This window comes from Cyphellophora attinorum (genome assembly GCF_001299255.1).
Source record: "Cyphellophora attinorum strain CBS 131958 chromosome Unknown Contig33, whole genome shotgun sequence".
Classification (NCBI taxonomy): domain Eukaryota; kingdom Fungi; phylum Ascomycota; class Eurotiomycetes; order Chaetothyriales; family Cyphellophoraceae; genus Cyphellophora; species Cyphellophora attinorum.
Genome location: NW_017253261.1, coordinates 146018 through 162562, shown reverse-complemented (window position 1 = coordinate 162562; position 16545 = coordinate 146018). Strand labels below are relative to the sequence as shown.

General features: G+C 54.7%; 8 protein-coding genes across 8 annotated transcripts; 5 read left to right on the top strand and 3 right to left on the bottom strand.

Annotated features, from left to right (window-relative positions):
- Nucleotides 1-821: 821 nt before the first annotated feature.
- AB675_8916 (Calpain-like protease palB/RIM13) lies at nucleotides 822-3513 on the top strand (the record flags this gene model as incomplete). Its single annotated transcript, XM_018149404.1, has 3 exons — nucleotides 822-1448; nucleotides 1490-2013; nucleotides 2070-3513. The coding sequence occupies 3 exons, from the start codon at nucleotides 822-824 to the stop codon at nucleotides 3511-3513; spliced, it is 2595 nt and encodes an 864-aa protein (XP_017996160.1).
- A 462-nt stretch (nucleotides 3514-3975) lies between these two features.
- On the top strand, nucleotides 3976-5201 carry AB675_8915 (uncharacterized protein; the record flags this gene model as incomplete). Its single annotated transcript, XM_018149403.1, has 2 exons — nucleotides 3976-4409; nucleotides 4451-5201. 2 exons carry the CDS (start codon nucleotides 3976-3978, stop codon nucleotides 5199-5201), a joined length of 1185 nt encoding a protein of 394 aa, XP_017996073.1.
- Nucleotides 5202-6011: 810 nt separating this feature from the next.
- AB675_8914 (tRNA-dihydrouridine(20) synthase [NAD(P)+]) lies at nucleotides 6012-6843 on the bottom strand (the record flags this gene model as incomplete). The annotated part of the gene is made up of 2 exons (XM_018149402.1): nucleotides 6012-6397; nucleotides 6423-6843. The coding sequence occupies 2 exons, from the start codon at nucleotides 6841-6843 to the stop codon at nucleotides 6012-6014; spliced, it is 807 nt and encodes a 268-aa protein (XP_017996190.1).
- Nucleotides 6844-7414: 571 nt separating this feature from the next.
- Nucleotides 7415-7905, bottom strand: AB675_8913 (uncharacterized protein; the record flags this gene model as incomplete). The annotated part of the gene is made up of 2 exons (XM_018149401.1): nucleotides 7415-7837; nucleotides 7882-7905. 2 exons carry the CDS (start codon nucleotides 7903-7905, stop codon nucleotides 7415-7417), a joined length of 447 nt encoding a protein of 148 aa, XP_017996145.1.
- Nucleotides 7906-9392: 1487 nt separating this feature from the next.
- On the top strand, nucleotides 9393-10596 carry AB675_8912 (Inorganic pyrophosphatase; the record flags this gene model as incomplete). Its single annotated transcript, XM_018149400.1, has 5 exons — nucleotides 9393-9584; nucleotides 9636-9755; nucleotides 9804-10147; nucleotides 10242-10453; nucleotides 10556-10596. 5 exons carry the CDS (start codon nucleotides 9393-9395, stop codon nucleotides 10594-10596), a joined length of 909 nt encoding a protein of 302 aa, XP_017996096.1.
- A 667-nt stretch (nucleotides 10597-11263) lies between these two features.
- Nucleotides 11264-12148, top strand: AB675_8911 (uncharacterized protein; the record flags this gene model as incomplete). Its single annotated transcript, XM_018149399.1, has 1 exon — nucleotides 11264-12148. The coding sequence occupies one exon, from the start codon at nucleotides 11264-11266 to the stop codon at nucleotides 12146-12148; it is 885 nt and encodes a 294-aa protein (XP_017996193.1).
- Nucleotides 12149-12866: 718 nt separating this feature from the next.
- On the top strand, nucleotides 12867-14678 carry AB675_8910 (General alpha-glucoside permease; the record flags this gene model as incomplete). Its single annotated transcript, XM_018149398.1, has 1 exon — nucleotides 12867-14678. The coding sequence occupies one exon, from the start codon at nucleotides 12867-12869 to the stop codon at nucleotides 14676-14678; it is 1812 nt and encodes a 603-aa protein (XP_017996142.1).
- A 1092-nt stretch (nucleotides 14679-15770) lies between these two features.
- AB675_8909 (uncharacterized protein) lies at nucleotides 15771-16109 on the bottom strand (the record flags this gene model as incomplete). Its single annotated transcript, XM_018149396.1, has 1 exon — nucleotides 15771-16109. The coding sequence occupies one exon, from the start codon at nucleotides 16107-16109 to the stop codon at nucleotides 15771-15773; it is 339 nt and encodes a 112-aa protein (XP_017996118.1).
- Between the last annotated feature and the right edge of the window lie 436 nt (nucleotides 16110-16545).

Below are 16545 nucleotides of genomic sequence, written 5' to 3'. Positions count from 1 at the left end.
CGGAGACTGCTTCGAGACGACACGTCAGGTGTTGCACGCAGCTTCTGCTGGCTGCTACGATTTGTGCTTCCGAAGCTAAATGTTGTTGAAGTACTGCTAGCAAGTCACAAACATCATGGACGTGAAATGAGGAGCAAGCAGACTTGGTCAAGCGTTTCTCTAGGTCCCCGGTTTACCGCTGCGCTGGTCGTCATCTGCGGGTGGTGATGCTGGGGTTTTGGCTCCAGTTTCTTCCGATGCTCTTTGAGCCGAGGCACACCCACGCCATCCCACGGCACGCATCCCGCCAATGGGCTGGGGGCTGTTAATTCACAGTCGACATTGATGAGTCTGACGACTTCAGACTTCAGACTCACCGTTGATGGCCCGCAGGGATGACTGATGATCCTGCAGAAGCAAGTTCGCGATGAAATGAAACGTGGACTTTGCAAGGTCCGTGACGAGTATCGCGACTGCTACTACTGCTATTGACGAAGTTTGGAGCACCGACGCCAAGTGCGATGATGCTCCTGCCGCTGTTGAGTCGGGCTCGAGATGTTTGATCAGTTCGAACAATCCAACCCTATGAAATGATGGACGCGAGTATACACATTGCCACTTGACAGCCTCCCGGGCAGTTGAGATTGTCATTACAGTTGCAGGTGTCATCTCGATATTGGCTATGAGATATTATTTGGCCGTTGGTTGCTTGGACATACCTTCGAACGTTCTTCTTGGTCGAACAATGGTTGTCGGCCTGCCCATGCAATGTCAAATACATGGAGTCGTTGATGATTCTTGACTTTTGAGGTTTTGGACACTGCGCCGTGAGCTATACCACCATGGCCGACAACAAATACACATCTGGCGATTTGGAATCTAGAGCCAGGGCCCTCGAGAATGGATCTGACTTAAACTCGACTATCGGCGCGGCCGAGTTATACATGCAAGCGTTGAGCCTGACTGACTCTCCCTCAGATCGCAAACGTCTAGATGCGAAATGTAGGGAGATGATCAGTAAAGCCGAGACGCTGAAATCCAGTACCAACGGAGAATCTAATACCGCTGTGGAAGAACCACTTCTTGGACCTCCGATCTCGAAGCGAGCGCCGACCACACGTGAGAAAATCATTCTGCTGGAAGGGTCCAAGCTGAATAACTTCGTCTTCAAGCCATGGGACCAGGACCCTACCAACAAGGACTTCGAGCTTGGGCCTGGTCAGGAGCCCTTCACAGACGCGCCAACTTTACCGCTGTCTGTCGCCCAGCTGGAGTGCTTCGATGGCTGGAAACGTCCCTCGGAAGCACTCTCAGCCGTCCGCTTTCCGTGCACCGGCGACGACCACGAGGTCACTATGTCCACAAAAGGCCTTGACAAGATCGACCTTGTGCAGGACCTGACATCAGATTGCTCCGTTGTAGCCAGTCTCTGCGCCGGAAGCTCTAGAGCCGGTCGAGGTCACAAGAAGGTAAGTCATCGGCCAGTACACTGCATTGTCTAACGGTCTAGATCTCCAGCACTTTCATGTATCCTTGGGACCACGATAATCAGACCTTCGCATTATCTGCCAACGGTAGATACATCCTCAGATTCTACTTCAACGGATGCTGGCGCCGAGTTGAGATCGATGACCTTCTGCCAACCTCAAAGACGGAACGAGTGCTCCACGTCATCGATCGAAGAAGACCAGGCTTACTGTGGCCAGCGCTAGTCGAGAAGGCATACTTGAAAGTCCGCGGAGGTTATGACTTTCCAGGCAGTAATAGTGGAACTGATCTGGCTGTCATCACAGGCTGGATACCCGAACAGATCTTTCTCCATGATGACGATGTGGATCCAGAAGGTCTGTGGAAAGAGCTCTTTATGGCAACAAGAGATGGCCACGCCATGATCACGCTGGGTACAGGCAAGCTCTCAAAGCGTGAGCAGAAGCATCTAGGCCTGGCTGCCGAGCATGACTACGCAGTATTGGAGCTCAAAGAGCGTGGTGCCATCAAAGAAATGCTCATCAAGAACCCCTGGCTGATGGAGATGTGTGGAAAGGAGCTGCACGGCGAAGACCCAATCCATCTCACGATGAACCCCGAAGCGACCCGCCAATCGAAGAGTCCAGCGACATGATACCCGGCACTTTCTGGATGCCTTTCAACAGTGTCTTCCAGTACTTCGAGAACCTATACGTGAACTGGAATCCTGGTTTGTTTGATCACCGAAGTGATATGCACTTTACTTGGATGCTTGACCGACAGCGGCCTGCAGCAACAATTCTTGATGATCACCATCAATTCGTTGTAGTCTCGTCCAAATCCTCCGAAGTCTGGCTGCTTCTCAACAGACACTTCCGCACGGGTGACTATACGCACGCTAACAGCGGGCGAAATGGCTACATCAGCATCTTCGTCTTCGATAAAGACCGCCGTCGAGTGTTGTCTCGAGAAGGTGCGGTTAACAAAGGTCCATTCGTTGATTCGCCAAACACTCTCGTCCGATTCGAAGCTGCTGCAAACAAGCCATACACGGTCGTTGTGCTACAAGCTGAGCTGCCTCAAGGCAAGCACAATTTTACGCTATCTCTGTTCAGTCATTGCAAAGCAACGCTTGAGCAAGCGCCGCCGCTATATCCTCACAAAGTGTCTCTGAGCTCTCAGTGGACATGGTTCAATGCAGGCGGATCTTCGGATAGTCCACACTATTTGACGAACCCACAATTTGGCCTGTCAGTACCAGATACCCAGCAAGTCGCTCTCGTTCTCCGCGTCGCAGACTCAACGTTGAGCAATTGCGACAACACACAGATACATGTGAAAGTGGCTGTCCTGGGTTCGGATGGTCAAAGAGTCACTCGCATTCGGTCCCGTGACGTTGTGGCACACTCTGGTGACTATCGTCGAGGCAGCACAGTTGTTGAGAAAATACTACAAAGCGGCAGCTACACTATCATTGTGTCTACCTTCGATAAGCAACAGCTGTCTCCATTTACCCTTGATTTCTGCTATTCCGGCGTGAGCGGCACGTCTTCTGCACCTACATTCCGGCAGCTCCCCGCCGAAGATGCTGGCCGTCATCGCATACAGGTTCCACCAGCGGTCTTCACTGCGACCGGCACCGATCGCATGTTACTGCCTCTGACTTTCCAGCGAACGACTCAAGCAATCTTTGTTGCCGGTCTTGGCAAGGCACATCGAATGGCGTCCGGGGCCAGTAGTTCCGCCAGCTCTTCGCTTTTCAAGCTGAGTTTAGAGCAAGGTCAAGGCCCCTACAAGCAAACGATCGCAGACAGTTCTCATCACGATGAAGAGTATCATGCCATTAGTGCCGGGCTGCGTATTGACAATCTCCGACTGCATCGCGATATGCAGAGCGCTGAACAAGGCGGTCTATGGCTGGTACTGGAGCGTCTGGCACATGGCGAGGTCCTTGAAGACCAAACAGTGGCCGCGAGTCGGCCAGAAGAAGCAGTCGAAGCCATTCAGGTTGAGATCTTGACAGAGTTGAGAGTTGACGTGGGAGCTTGGGGCACTGGACAGGGTTGACGACCGCCTATGCCTGGAATTCGGTCGTGTGCAGTCCCCGGAAGTTCCTGTTCAAATGTGCCGGCGATGAGGACGACAACTCTGCGTCAAAGGGTGCTGCTCACACGAGATACGCCAGTATATGTATGCGGGTCGACGGAAATCGAACGACCCAGTTGTTGCTGGCAGCAACCTCATCTTAAACTCAGACTGAGATGATGGCTATGTTACACTACACTCACACCCTCATGAGGATTGCCACACTACCTCAACGCACGAGGACATACAAAACTTGCCAATCTGCAGTCACTGCGACTCTTTGATAGTGAAGTCAGAAGGTACTCACGCACCCGCGCTAACGTTCGCCGCCTATAACCTCAACCTTTCTCCTCGAACAAATTCACCTCCATCACTCAACATCCTTCTCACTTTTCTTTTTGCTTATCATCCTTCCCCTCCACGATAGTCGACAACCGAACCAGTATGGCCACGATATCCGGCCCCGAACCTCACCGTGCCGCTGAGAAGGCCTGCAAGAATGTGGCGTGGTGCACAATCCCGCCATATCTGTTGAAAGAGCAAGCAAATCGCGAGGAGGCAGGCGCACAGCCCTGCTCTTCCTTCTTCAGCAAATTGAACTCTGACGTTCGCTCCATGATCTACGAAGAACTTGCTCATGGCGAGGAGAAGGCGTTGTCGATCGAGTATCGTCCGGGCGCTGGCCTGAACGAATTTGAGTGGTGTCCGAACGCTCTAGGATCTTTGATGTCCACCTGTCGCATAGCCCTGACCGAGATCTCACCTACACTTCACAAAACGGTCCAATTCAGGGTGGGCGCTTCTACGATACTGGGTCTCTACGGTACAGGAGGATTCCTCAATCGTGCCTCATTCGAAACATTCACATCGATCTCCAGGTCCCAAATACACTAAGACGAGGCACGATACCACGATACAGGCGCGCAGCAGTAACCCTGAGCTGGTGCCTTGCTGCATTTCCGAAGTTGGAGGATCTCAGGCTTGCCACCAGCTGCACATTTGATGTTCGGATTGAGGATCTCTTCGCTGCCACGACGCCTGTCGCATATCAAAGCAGCCGGCTTGACTACACTTTATCAACCATTCGGCCGAAAGCAGATACGTATAAGCTGGGAACCACGTTCGTACAAGACTTCCAAAAGACATCACAAGCACACCAAGAAGCACAATTCGAAAGAATGATACGCAAACTCGGCTACCCACTCGCACCTCCAGACAGAGACTCAATCGTAATATTCTGTCCGAATAACGGACGGGCAGAATTTCAGACTATTCACCGCGTTGACGCCCTTATCGATCTTATTGACTGCATTCAGACAGTCGAAACGTTCAAAACACGTCGCGAAGGTGCACAAGTCGCTCATACCCAACAGCTTGCCGACTTCGGCCACTTGCCAGCTTTCCAGACCCTAGCTGCGCTCGAGGCGTCTGATTGTCCGACCATCATCTTCATGGCAAACGCTGATGCAAAATGGGGTCAGGCGGCGTTCGATTCTAGGCAGCTATTCTCCTCTTGCATCAGTCCGACTCACATCATCCATCTCGACCTCTCAGCACTGACTTGGAATTGGTATCAGGGTGATGACGTTTCCAAATTTGGGGCACCATTCAAGGAGGTTATGAAAAGGAACGTGTCGAAATACGGCGTCCGCCCTTCGGGTGTAGCATAACGCAGCGTCGAATCAGTCCACAGTCGCAGCATGAGCCTACGGCGAACAACTGCAGAAAACTTGGGCAGAAAGCGGCCCGCCATGGTCTGCCAGCTGGTAGGGAACAAACGACAGGCACTCACACGGACCGAATGGTGCTGGAGTATAGATATACGCAGATTAGGAAAATGAAATTGTCATGGGTATCTCATGGCAGCTGTCCTGCTGTACACAGATCGAATGTCCAGTTGCATCTAGGTACTCCGGCGAATCTGCCTCATATAACCACTCAAGCCGCCACGGCCATCGCACCTCTCCCTTCCCCATCGAACCCAGCATTTTCTGCCGCGATCTCGGCTTTCCGCTTCCTCATGCTATCCGGACTTATCGTCCGTTCACGTTTCCTACCATTTTGCTTGTGTTTGTTATGCTGCTGCTGCTGCTGCTGCGACTGTTGCTGCTTCCGCACCGTGGCTGCCGCCTGCAGCTCCTTGTTGCGTTGCTTGTTCTGCTTCTTGATGTCGTGTTTTGTTGTTCGGACCTCGTTGAGGCCGAGGATCTCGTCGACTGCTTTGGCTTGCTGGACGACTTCCTCGTCTGTCATAACCAGATGCTCCAGAATTTCAGAGTATGTCTTCGACGACTGACATTTCGAGTACGCCGGGTTCTTGCCGGGCATGAGTTGTGACAGTAGGAATTTTGTATTCCCGAATTTATTCTCGACGCTGAGCGCCAGCTTGACGTACTCCTTAGAGACTTCTTGCCAGGGCGCTTTGCCGCCGTCGGCCTGTTTCCGAAAGACGGAGGAGTTGGCTTCTGCTGCGGTAGCGATCATGGCGCCGTCGACGCCGTATTCTTTGGCGAGGGCGAGCCCTTGTTCGTAGGAGCGACGTCGCCGTTCATGAGGCAGGCTACGCCGTGGCTGCGGCAGATGTCGCCGATCATGCGGAGCTGCTCGCGGATTGCGCGCTCGCGGGGCCGCATGGGGGTTGTGCGGCAGTGGATTGTGAGGCCTGTGATGCCGGTTTTGCAGAGTTTGTTGACGAGGGAGGAGGTCAGTTCGGGGGTTTCGAGGAGGCGGATTTTGACGGAGATGCCGATCTCGTAGGGCTTGCCGACCTCTTCGACGAGGGCGGTCAAGATGCTGGCGAGGAGGTCGGGAGTTCGCAGGAGGGCTGCGCCCATGCCGCCGTCGGTTGAGAAGGATTTGGGGCAGCCTGCGTTGACGACGAAGCCGCTGACCGTGTTCGGCGAAGAGTTTGGCTGCTTCGACGGCGCGGGTGGGCGAGTTGGTGCCGATTTGATAGATCAGGCGGGAGGATTCGCGGGCGGGGTCGATGCGGTAGAGGACGGTCTCTTTGTCGTGTGAGGTCCGTGACCACTCTATGCAGCCGGTTCTGGGGTTGGTTTTCTTGGTTGTTCCGATCATTGATCTATCGACGGTTTCGGGGCCCCAGACTAGATCTGCGCCGTATTTGAGGGCGAGGAGGCGGGAGGGGAGTTCTCCGGAGCGGACCATTGGTGCGAGGACGATCTTGTCTCTGTAATCGACTCCGCGCCGTGGGATTGGGACGTGTGGTGCACTGGCATCGGTCGTGGTTGTGGTCTCCGCTACGTGTTCCGCCGCCATCGTAGGCGGGCTCTCTGCGGCGGTGGTCGTCATGACGGAGCGGAGTGAGTGACTATGGCGGATGGAGAGTGTCGGCAGAAAGTGCTGTCGGATCACAACCTGCAGTCGGAATGCATGACTCACGCGCATCGAAGTGAAATCGAAGTCATGTATCGTATGTGCATGTGAAGACTCACTCCTCCCAAAAGTTCCTGAGGTCTCGCCCGCGCCAAGCCTTAATCCGAACGGCGCCAGACCTCAAGTAATCGATAAGAACTTCATAGGAGGAAGGCAACGTGCAGTCAAAATTGCCTTCCCGGCAGATAGCAGCACGTTCCGTAGCACGGCGACTGGTCAGTCATCGAAGAGCTTCGTGTTGCTGTGCGGCTGATTTGAGCTATATAGCAGAGAACGTGGTGCAGCGCAAACCCGTGCGCCGTCTATATCTATCGGTATCTTGCAGCTGCTTCATTGAGGTCGTGGGTTTTCAGGCTGGTCATGTGCAAGAGCGCACACCGCTACTCTGCCGCCTGCTGAGCAAGGTAGGTAGCTCTGCATCGGGCCCTCAAGACTCCAGTCTAGGCATCACCAGGACACCTCCCAACAAAGCACTGCACAACGTCAATCAGCCATTGAGCCCATTCTCGCTCAACTCGCCTTCGTCCGCAGCATCATTTGAGCTCACGCAAAGTCCTGGTCCGTTCGGATCCAAGCCATCCGATACGCCACCGAACTGGGAGCTGCCGAAGACGCATCTGGCGTTCTGCCTGTTGAACTGCTCGGCTCCCTCAGGGATGACCTCCACAGATCGGATGCCGCCGAAGTCGCGATTGAGGTCGGGGATGTTCATGAGTTGGCCGTCGGTGAAGAAGAGGATTTGAGTACGGCCACCGTTGGGATCGTTGATGTCATGGTCGAGGAGTGCGACTTGAGCGATGGCGGAAGCTTGAGCGGTGGGCGAGGCTTGAGCGACGGTATTGGTCTGAGCGGTGGGAGAGGCTTGAGCGACGGTGTTGGCTTGACGGGCTTTGAGGAGCCGGTCTGAAGGCTGGGGGCCGCTAGAGTGGAGATGAGGGTGACCGAGGAGAATACAGAGAGAAAAGCCCAAGAGCGCATATTGGCCTGTTCAGAAGGAGAGTTGCTGGTGGTCAATTGTTTCTCGAAGAGATTTGAAGAAGAAGAAATGATTCTTTGGGATTTCGAGTGAGTGTGGTTGCTGAAAATGTGATGGCATGAGTGTCCATGGTCGATATCTTATATGCTCTGAACAACAGAGCCACAAGCACAACGCGGCGGCCATATAGATGCTCGGGCACCCATATATAGAACTGAAGGTGTGCAACATGCCATTTTTGGCCGTAGAGCCGTCGTCAACGTCGTGCCTCGCGGCCATGACATTGCTTGCCAGCTGGTCAGGCCATGTGAGTCCTTTTTCGAGCACTTTTGAGCGGGAGTGGTGTCACAGCGAGTAGCAAGGCGGCGTCTGCATGGCACTATCACCACAGAAGTCAGTCTTCTCGTAAGGCAACCCAGCCCCGGATCGTGGGGACGGGTTAATCCGCAGCAATGCCCTTCAAGTTGACAGCACTTCGCCCCTACCTATGGTGGTGTCCTGCCCAAGAGATCTTACTATAGTAGTATTGCGTGCAATGTGCACGGGCGAGAGGTAAAGATAGCACTGAGCACTCTCGGATGCGAGCAGCGAGGCTTATCTCGTTCTACATCGTGCTGAGCGTTGTGCAGCAGAGTCCCGTTCGTCAGAACGTGGCTCGACTTGAACCTGGAGATAAGTTGGAATTGGCAATGATGATAGCACTAGATCTCCTTGTGAAGTTACCAGAGTCGCAATAATTATACACGTCCATGTGAGCCCAACGTAGATTTTAGACGTCTTTCGTCTTCAGGCTGAGGTACACACTGGGCTTCAGGAGCCACGCAGGCTATTCGGACATAAGTCGAGACGTTTCGGCACTTGTCGGTAGAGTGTCATAGTTCCAAGTCAGGGCGTGCTCCAAGGGCTGGATTTGAGTTGCAGATCGAGCCAGCAATTGTGGGAGAAGCAGGTCGCGGAAGGAAATCGATGGCGTGTAACATGTCAAGGCTGGAGCGGACGCTCATTTCTTGGCCGAAGCCACCCACCTAATCGATAAGCGGTTGGGGAGAGACCCTTGGAGTTTCCTCGCTATGCCGATGCCGCGGATGCAATGATGGAAAGATGAGATGACTCGCCAATGAGAGTCTCATCACTACGAAGCCAAACAGTGTACAGTGCTGGATTAGGTCAGAGTCGGGATCGCAAAGGCATAGACTGAAAGCTCTTCCTCTCACAACACATGCCGTTGCTTGTCTCAAGAACAACGACATCGAGCTTGCCATCATCGTGCAGACACTTCCGCTGCATCGCGCCTTCACCTGCATCTTCAACCCACCGCTTTTTCTCGATTGGAAAGCTCAGTCTGGCGGGGTTCAAAAATATTTCTCCCACTCCCAAGTCTCTTAATTCTCCCCTACACCACGCATCCGCCGTCAACATAGCTTCCCAACGTACTGCTGCAATTCATCGGCACCTGTCTACTGGTAGTCGAGACACATCCTCCGCCAACATGTCGTACGGCAAAGCAGAGTTCTCTGCTCGTCAGATTGCGCCCAAGCACACTCTCGACTACCGCTGCTATCTCGAACAGAATGGCACGCCAGTCTCCCCATTCCACGACATTCCTCTCTACGCCAACGATGCGCAGACCATCCTCAACATGATCGTCGAGATTCCCCGCTGGTCAAATGCCAAGCTCGAAGTGCGCAGCCTGTACACCCTCACACAAGTTCAAGACTGACAGCACATGAAGATCTCAAAGGAAGAATACCTCAATCCCATCAAGCAAGATATCAAGAAAGGCAAGCTCCGATTTGTCAGGAACTGCTTCCCTCACAAGGGCTACCTCTGGAACTACGGCGCCTTCCCACGAGTATGCTTTATCCCACGATGTGAGAATGGTCTACTTACATTTATCTAGACATGGGAAGACCCCAACGTCGTCCACCCCGAGACCAAGGCCAAAGGTGACAACGACCCGCTCGATGTCTGCGAGATTGGTGAGATCGTCGGCTACACGGGCCAAGTCAAGCAGGTCAAGGTCCTCGGTGTCATGGCTCTCCTTGATGAGGAGGAGACTGACTGGAAGATCATTGTCATCGATGTCAATGACCCTCTTGCACCCAAGCTGAATGATATCGAAGACGTCGAGCGACACCTTCCCGGTCTTCTCCGTGCTACCAACGAGTGGTTCCGCATCTACAAGATCCCAGATGGCAAGCCCGAGAACCAGTTCGCCTTCAGCGGTGAATGCAAGAACAAGAAGTAAGTACCTTGATCATGGCACGCATCGTCGGACATGTCAGATTTGAGATCTAGACGGAATCTGGGTGGCTTGATGCGGGACTGACGGCTGCAGGTACGCCGAGGAGATCATCCACGAATGCTCAGATGCATGGGAGCGACTCATTACCGGCAAGACCCAACCTGGTGGCATCAGCCTGGCCAACGTCACCAACAACAGTTCCCCGGACCGTGTCGATCCTTCTGAGCTCAGCAAGATTCCTAAGGGCACTAACGAGAGTCCTGCTCCCATCGACCCCAGCGTAGACAAGTGGTTCTTCATCTCTGGTAAGTTCGCTCCGTGCCGATCCCGTGGACATGCTTAACGCAAGCAGGCGCGGCTGTCTAGAAGACCGAACGACCCGACATTGAAGGCTGACAACTGGACAGAACCAAAGACTGGAGCTGTGTCGACTGATTACATCAAATAAGAACACAGGACTGCATTGTTCGAAAAGGGAAATCCGCCAATATTACAGATAGATCCAAAGCGGAAAAGAGTACCGTTTAGCGACACCAGTCACCAAGCTGCGGCAGTGGCTTGTCAGAGCCTCAGGGGCGGCACTTCAGCCCGCTATGCTGTTCCGCCCCCAAGAACACGAAAAGCTGCTACTGCTCCGTTCAGGTTTCTCGCGCTTTTCGTCTCTTTATCATGCATTTCTGCGACACCCAGACTGCAGCTGTTCCGACGCGAATTGACTGATGCAGGACAGTGCTTACGGCATAGCCAATGAGGCAATTGTTCGAAGACAAGCAATTCGCTTTGTCCAGACAATTTCCAATGACTCGATAACCGACCTCGCGCCCTCGTCTGAGACCGCAGTGCGGAGTTTCACAAAAGAAATCGATTACCCACGGTAAGTGAGTCCACCCTTGATAGCCACTCCATTGTTATGTAAGTCGGAGGGGGCGACAACGTTTCCCTCGCCACCGTTGTGCATCCTCTCTGCACTCTTGAGTCCGACTGCGATTGCAGCGACTACAATCTGTCGAGTTCCTCGACTTCCTGAATTGCTGGGTGCTTCTCGAACTGTGCTGGAGACCGCCCGAACCGACACCTAGACCTCTACATACGCAATCATCAGCAGCAGCATCACCATGTCAAGCATACAGTTCTACACCGACGACAATTGCCTCGACGCAGGCACCCTCGGTAACTCAAGCGGTCCATCCAATGGTCTCTGTACGCAATTCGGCGAGTCGGCATTCAAGTCATTTCGGGTCGTCACCCTCCAGAGAACTTGCGCTGTGACGATCTACGGCTCTGATGTGGCCTATTGTTCGAGTACGAATATCGGGCTGGCTTCGTTTGGTGCCTGCATGAAGAACACAACTGTCAACCAATTCTCGGTGGATTGCCAGGATTTTCAGATTGCGAACAGTGATAGTCCGGCTTCGTATATCTCGCCAGCAGCGACGGCAACGGGCTCTTCATCGACAGCAAGTGCGTCGCCTTCGAGTTCCGCTGCAGCGGCAGAGGATGGACTATCGACTGGAGCAAAAGCTGGGATAGGCGCTGGGATAGCAGTACTGGTCATCGCTGCCGTCGCACTCGGCATCTTCTTCGTTCTACGACGGCGGAGGAACGCTGGAACGACGACTACAACCGCAAATGGACTACCCCAAGGAGGCCCAGGTCCACAAATGGGCGAGCTGCAAGGCGACTACAGAAATCCCCTCGAAGCACCACCAGGGTACTCAGCTGGGATCGTGGGGAGTAAGAATGTGGCATACTGGCAGAAACCACCTCGGGTGCCGAATGTTGCGCCAGTGGAGGCGCCAGGGGATCACGCGTACCGAGGCGGGCTTCATGAGATGGAGAGTCCAGCGGTTGTGCCGGGGAGAAACGATGCGCCTTTGGTCACGATGGCTAGGAGCGATCATGGCACGGTGTCTAGTGGGCATAGTGGTGCAGCGTCCGTTGTGTCGCCTTTGTCGAGGACGGGGCCGAGTCAGGTATCGACGCTGTCGACTACGCGGTGAAGAAAGCACCGGGACCTGACACATCTGCACAGTGTTCTGACAGGAAGATGGCATGAGCGTTCTGGTCTAGCATTAGGTTTTGGGCGTATCGAAGCTTCTGTAACTCTACCGATGTCTGGGTATATACATGAATACGATGGGATGACAGATATCTACAGCTATAGAGGTCTTGTGTCGCGTGTCAGAAGCTGTCACTACCATGCTACAATTGTCGTAAATATATTCGTGTCGTAGGAAAGGTTTACGAGCACGGCCAGGGTTCGTGTGGGATGGGCCGAATGCTGAACTCTACCTCCTACATAAGTTCGAAGACAGTATACAAGTCTCACCCTTACTCTTTCTCGCCCGCTACCATATTTATCCAGCACGAACGCCCTTACCCGGACCGTAATCGCTCGTTACCTCCCTGTCGCTCGTTCCCAATCTGTCGCTCGCTCACCTTATCCATTGATGTCTCGCCCTTGCATAGACACGGCATCTCCCACCAAGTTTCTCGACAACAATTTAGTTGATGCAGATATGGCTTGATATACGACGACTAGAAAGAGCACAGCTGTGCCACAATAGCGCCCTGGGAGGCGGCGGTCTCCTTGCGATATAGATCGTCCTCTGCGGCCTCCTCCTGCGGCCTGCTGGTACAACACCGCTCTCCAGCGTCTGCTCCTACTCGCTGCGGCGCAGCGTACTTCCATCACCCTCCGAGTACCACACACACACCATGCATGCCGCACTTCCGACTTCCGCCATGACCGGCGCGTCCTTTACCGGCACACCCACCGTCCGTGGCAGCACTCTCACAACCCGCCTGCTCCTGCTGAATCTAGCCATCATCGGCATCCAATTCACCTGGGGCGTCGAAATGACCTACTGCACCCCCTACCTCCTCGCCCTCGGCCTCTCCAAATCCCGCACTTCGCTCGTCTGGGTCGCCGGCCCGCTTTCGGGATTGATCATGCAGCCTCTTGTTGGCGCGCTGGCAGACAAGAGCACATCCAAATACGGCCGACGGCGTCCTTTCATGGTCATCGGCAGCGTGATCGTGGGCTTCTCACTCGTGCTGCTTGGATGGACGAAGGAGCTAGGCGCGTTGATGGGCTGGACCGCCAATACGACCCTCGTGGTCGCCGTGGGCAGTATCTACGCGATCGACTTTGCGATCAATGCGGTCATGTCTGCCAGTAGGAGTCTTGTCATTGACTCACTGAGCGTTGGGCAACAGCAGCAGGGGAGTGCGTGGGCGGCGAGGATGGGCGCTGCGGGTTCAGTAGTTGGATACTTCATCGGGAGTCTGGATCTGATCACCTGGTTCCCAGGCCTCTGGGCAGCGTTGGGAGTAAAGGACCAATTTCAGTGCATGATCGTCGTCGCCCTGGTCGGCCTATGGGGATGCGTAGGCATCACAAGCTGGGCTGTTGGAGAACGAGTGCTTCTCCGGCCGGCTGGTGGCGAGAAGGGCGAGTCAAGCAACAGCGCATGGAGCGTCCTCCCAACCCTCTGGCGCCGCACAATCCACCTCCCGCCCCGAATCCGCGGCATCTGCTGGGCGCAGTTCTGGGGCTGGATCGGCTGGTTTCCGTTCCTGTTCTACAGCAGCACGTGGGTCGGGGAGACGTATTATCGCTACGACCACCCGCAGACAGCAAGCAGCACCACGAACACCCCGGACGATGAGCACGACGCACTGGGCAACATCGGCCGCCTTGGCAGTGTCGCGCTGGTGATCTTCAGCATCATCACGTTCGCTAGCTCTGTCGTCCTGCCTTACCTCGTTGCTTCTCCGGATGCGGAAGCCACCAACGAGAAGAAATTTACGAAACGCCCGCCTCCGTCGCTGAGCGGACCGGTCAGGGAGATCCTGATGAAGCTGTCCTCTATGCAGCCGGACCTTGTTACGACGTGGATGATTTCGAATCTGGTGTTTGCTTTCATCATGGTGTGGGCGCCGTTCGTGCGCTCCTTGCATTCAGCCACGCTTATCGTGGCGCTGAGCGGCGTGCCGTGGGCGGTCAGTTGCTGGGCGCCGTTTGCGGAGATTGGGCGGGAGATCAATAAGATGGGCAGTGGTGGGGAGCATGCTCTTATACCGAGCTACACGGCTGTGGGGAGGGGGAGCATGAATGCGGCGGAGCTGGGTGAGTTGGAAGCAGACCATCGCAGGGTCGCTTCGGATGGAGGTGGGGTGTTGAGGCTGGTTCACGCACATCCCGACGACCATGACCACAACCACGAGGAGGAGGGTGCGGCAACGGGGGAGTTGAGTGGTGTCTACCTAGGTGTGCTCAACGTCTATACGACTCTACCGCAATTCGTGGGCACGTTCGTCAGCTGGATCGTATTTTCGATCCTGGAGCCCTCATCTGCAACGGCAACAGATGCTGGCGACAGTTCGAGCAGCAGTCAGCGGAACAGCTGGGTGAATGGCACCAACAAAACGGACAGTCCGAACGCGATCAGCGTGTGTTTGTTCATAGGGGCCGTGTGTGCTGTCGTTGCGGCGGAGGCGACGAGAAGATTGAAGCGGATTCGGTAGCACAAAATCTACTCATCAAGTAGCAAAACAAACAAACAAGACCTGCAAAACTTCTCTCTTTCGTCTATCACCCCTCGAACGATGCTAGCTGCTATGATCAGTGTGCTCGGGGTTGGGGTTAGGGTCAGGCCTGGCTAGGATGGATTAGGGGACGTGGGCGGAGTTGGCTCAGGTCTGGGTTTGAGGAGGGAGGGTTGGGCATATATATATCAGGAAGGTTCTGCTGAATCGTAGACGCAGTTGCATATTTGGTCTGTGTTGTCCAGCAGGTAGCTGCGATGTTGAGATCCTAGCAAGTTCATCTTTCTGAGTTCGCTGCCAGCTCTCTCCATCGTTCAACTTGAAGTTGGCAAGTTGACCTTTCTGACTTCGTTGCCATCTTTGTTCGTCGTCATTCGCTTGGCCTGTCCCGGGTCGACCGACCTGCTTCTCACCGTGCCTGGGCATCGCCTCGAGCGAAGCGTCTGCAGTGTCTACTACTACAGCCGCTGTGCATCACCATGTCAAAGCATTGCAGCCTCTTGCTTGCGGCGAATCGCCGCTGTTGAATGCCTTCGCTCTGACCCTTCCGTCATCGACGTCTTCTAGACATATGCAGTTCATTGGGAGCATATGATGTGATCATGCGGCGCCGATTGCCTCCCGTCCACGACCCACCTGGCACGTTCCTTTGCACCAATGGCCAGGGAATGCTACGCCCAGCAGAGCGTCGAGGACCACAGTCGCCACCCATTCGGACGCACACAGAGGCGTTGTGCGAGGGCTTAACTCCTGCTCGTCCCTCCTTCGCCCTTTGATTGTCAGATCATCAGAGAGGTGCTTCTCACAAAAAGCCCCCTGCAACCAGCCAGCTCCTACTCCTCCCCGCCACCAATCACCATGGCCCTCAGCCTCCCCCACCTCCCCCAGACCAACCGGGTGCCCTATCTCTGGCCCCTCTCCAACTTCGGCATCTTTGACTTGTCCACCATCCTGACTTGCTCAACGCCGTCGCGTAAGCTGTGCACACCCGTCGTGACGTCTCAGACCCAGTCGCCGGTCGAAGAGGAATATCTCGTCCAGGTAGTAAGAACAGGAAACTCGAATCCGCGCTCAACCAGCCAGCTCCTCCTTCCGCTGAGTCAACCTCGCATGCCGATTCACTTCGCCAACAATATCCCCCAGCGTGATCGGCTTCTCCCTCTTCTGACCCTTTTCCAACTTCGGCATTTTTGACTTGTCCAACCATGAATACTTCAGTGATTTTCCATCCTTGAATCCCAGTTCCAATGTGGCTGGCTGCGGGGAATTTCGTGGCAGCTGGGTGATTTTTACGTTTATTGCTTTGAAGGCGTCGGCGGAGAGGAATGTGAGGAGGAGGCGGGGGACTTTGGCGGCACCGGTGAAGGGGTCGAATGAGGTGGTGAGGGAGGTGAGGTAGGTTGTCTTCATGGCGGGCTGATGGGTTAGTGTCGTGATAGATCGGAGCAGAAGTCGCCGCAGGCGGGTGGACGTGGACGAGATTTCGCGCCGCAGCCGAGTGCTGCACGGTCAGTGGGCGCGAGCTGTGCGCCGTAACTGGGTGTGCTGGAGCGCGAAGGAGGGAGTGAACCCGAGCGGCGGGGATTCTGCGTCTCGACTCAAGTATACGACGAGTTCGCCAACAGCTTGAGACGATCAGCAGTAGGTCACAGCAATTCGTAGGCGACTTCGCTCTATCTTTCGTATGAGCAGCACCAGGTCAGCTGGACGATCAACAACTCGTCGTTGACCGGGACAAAGAAATATTCAGCCTCGTCGGAGAGACACGAGGCTCCGGGCTTCAAGACCACCTCACCTTTAACCACTTCCCTCTTTGTCTCCCACGCCTCCTCTCACACTCACCCAC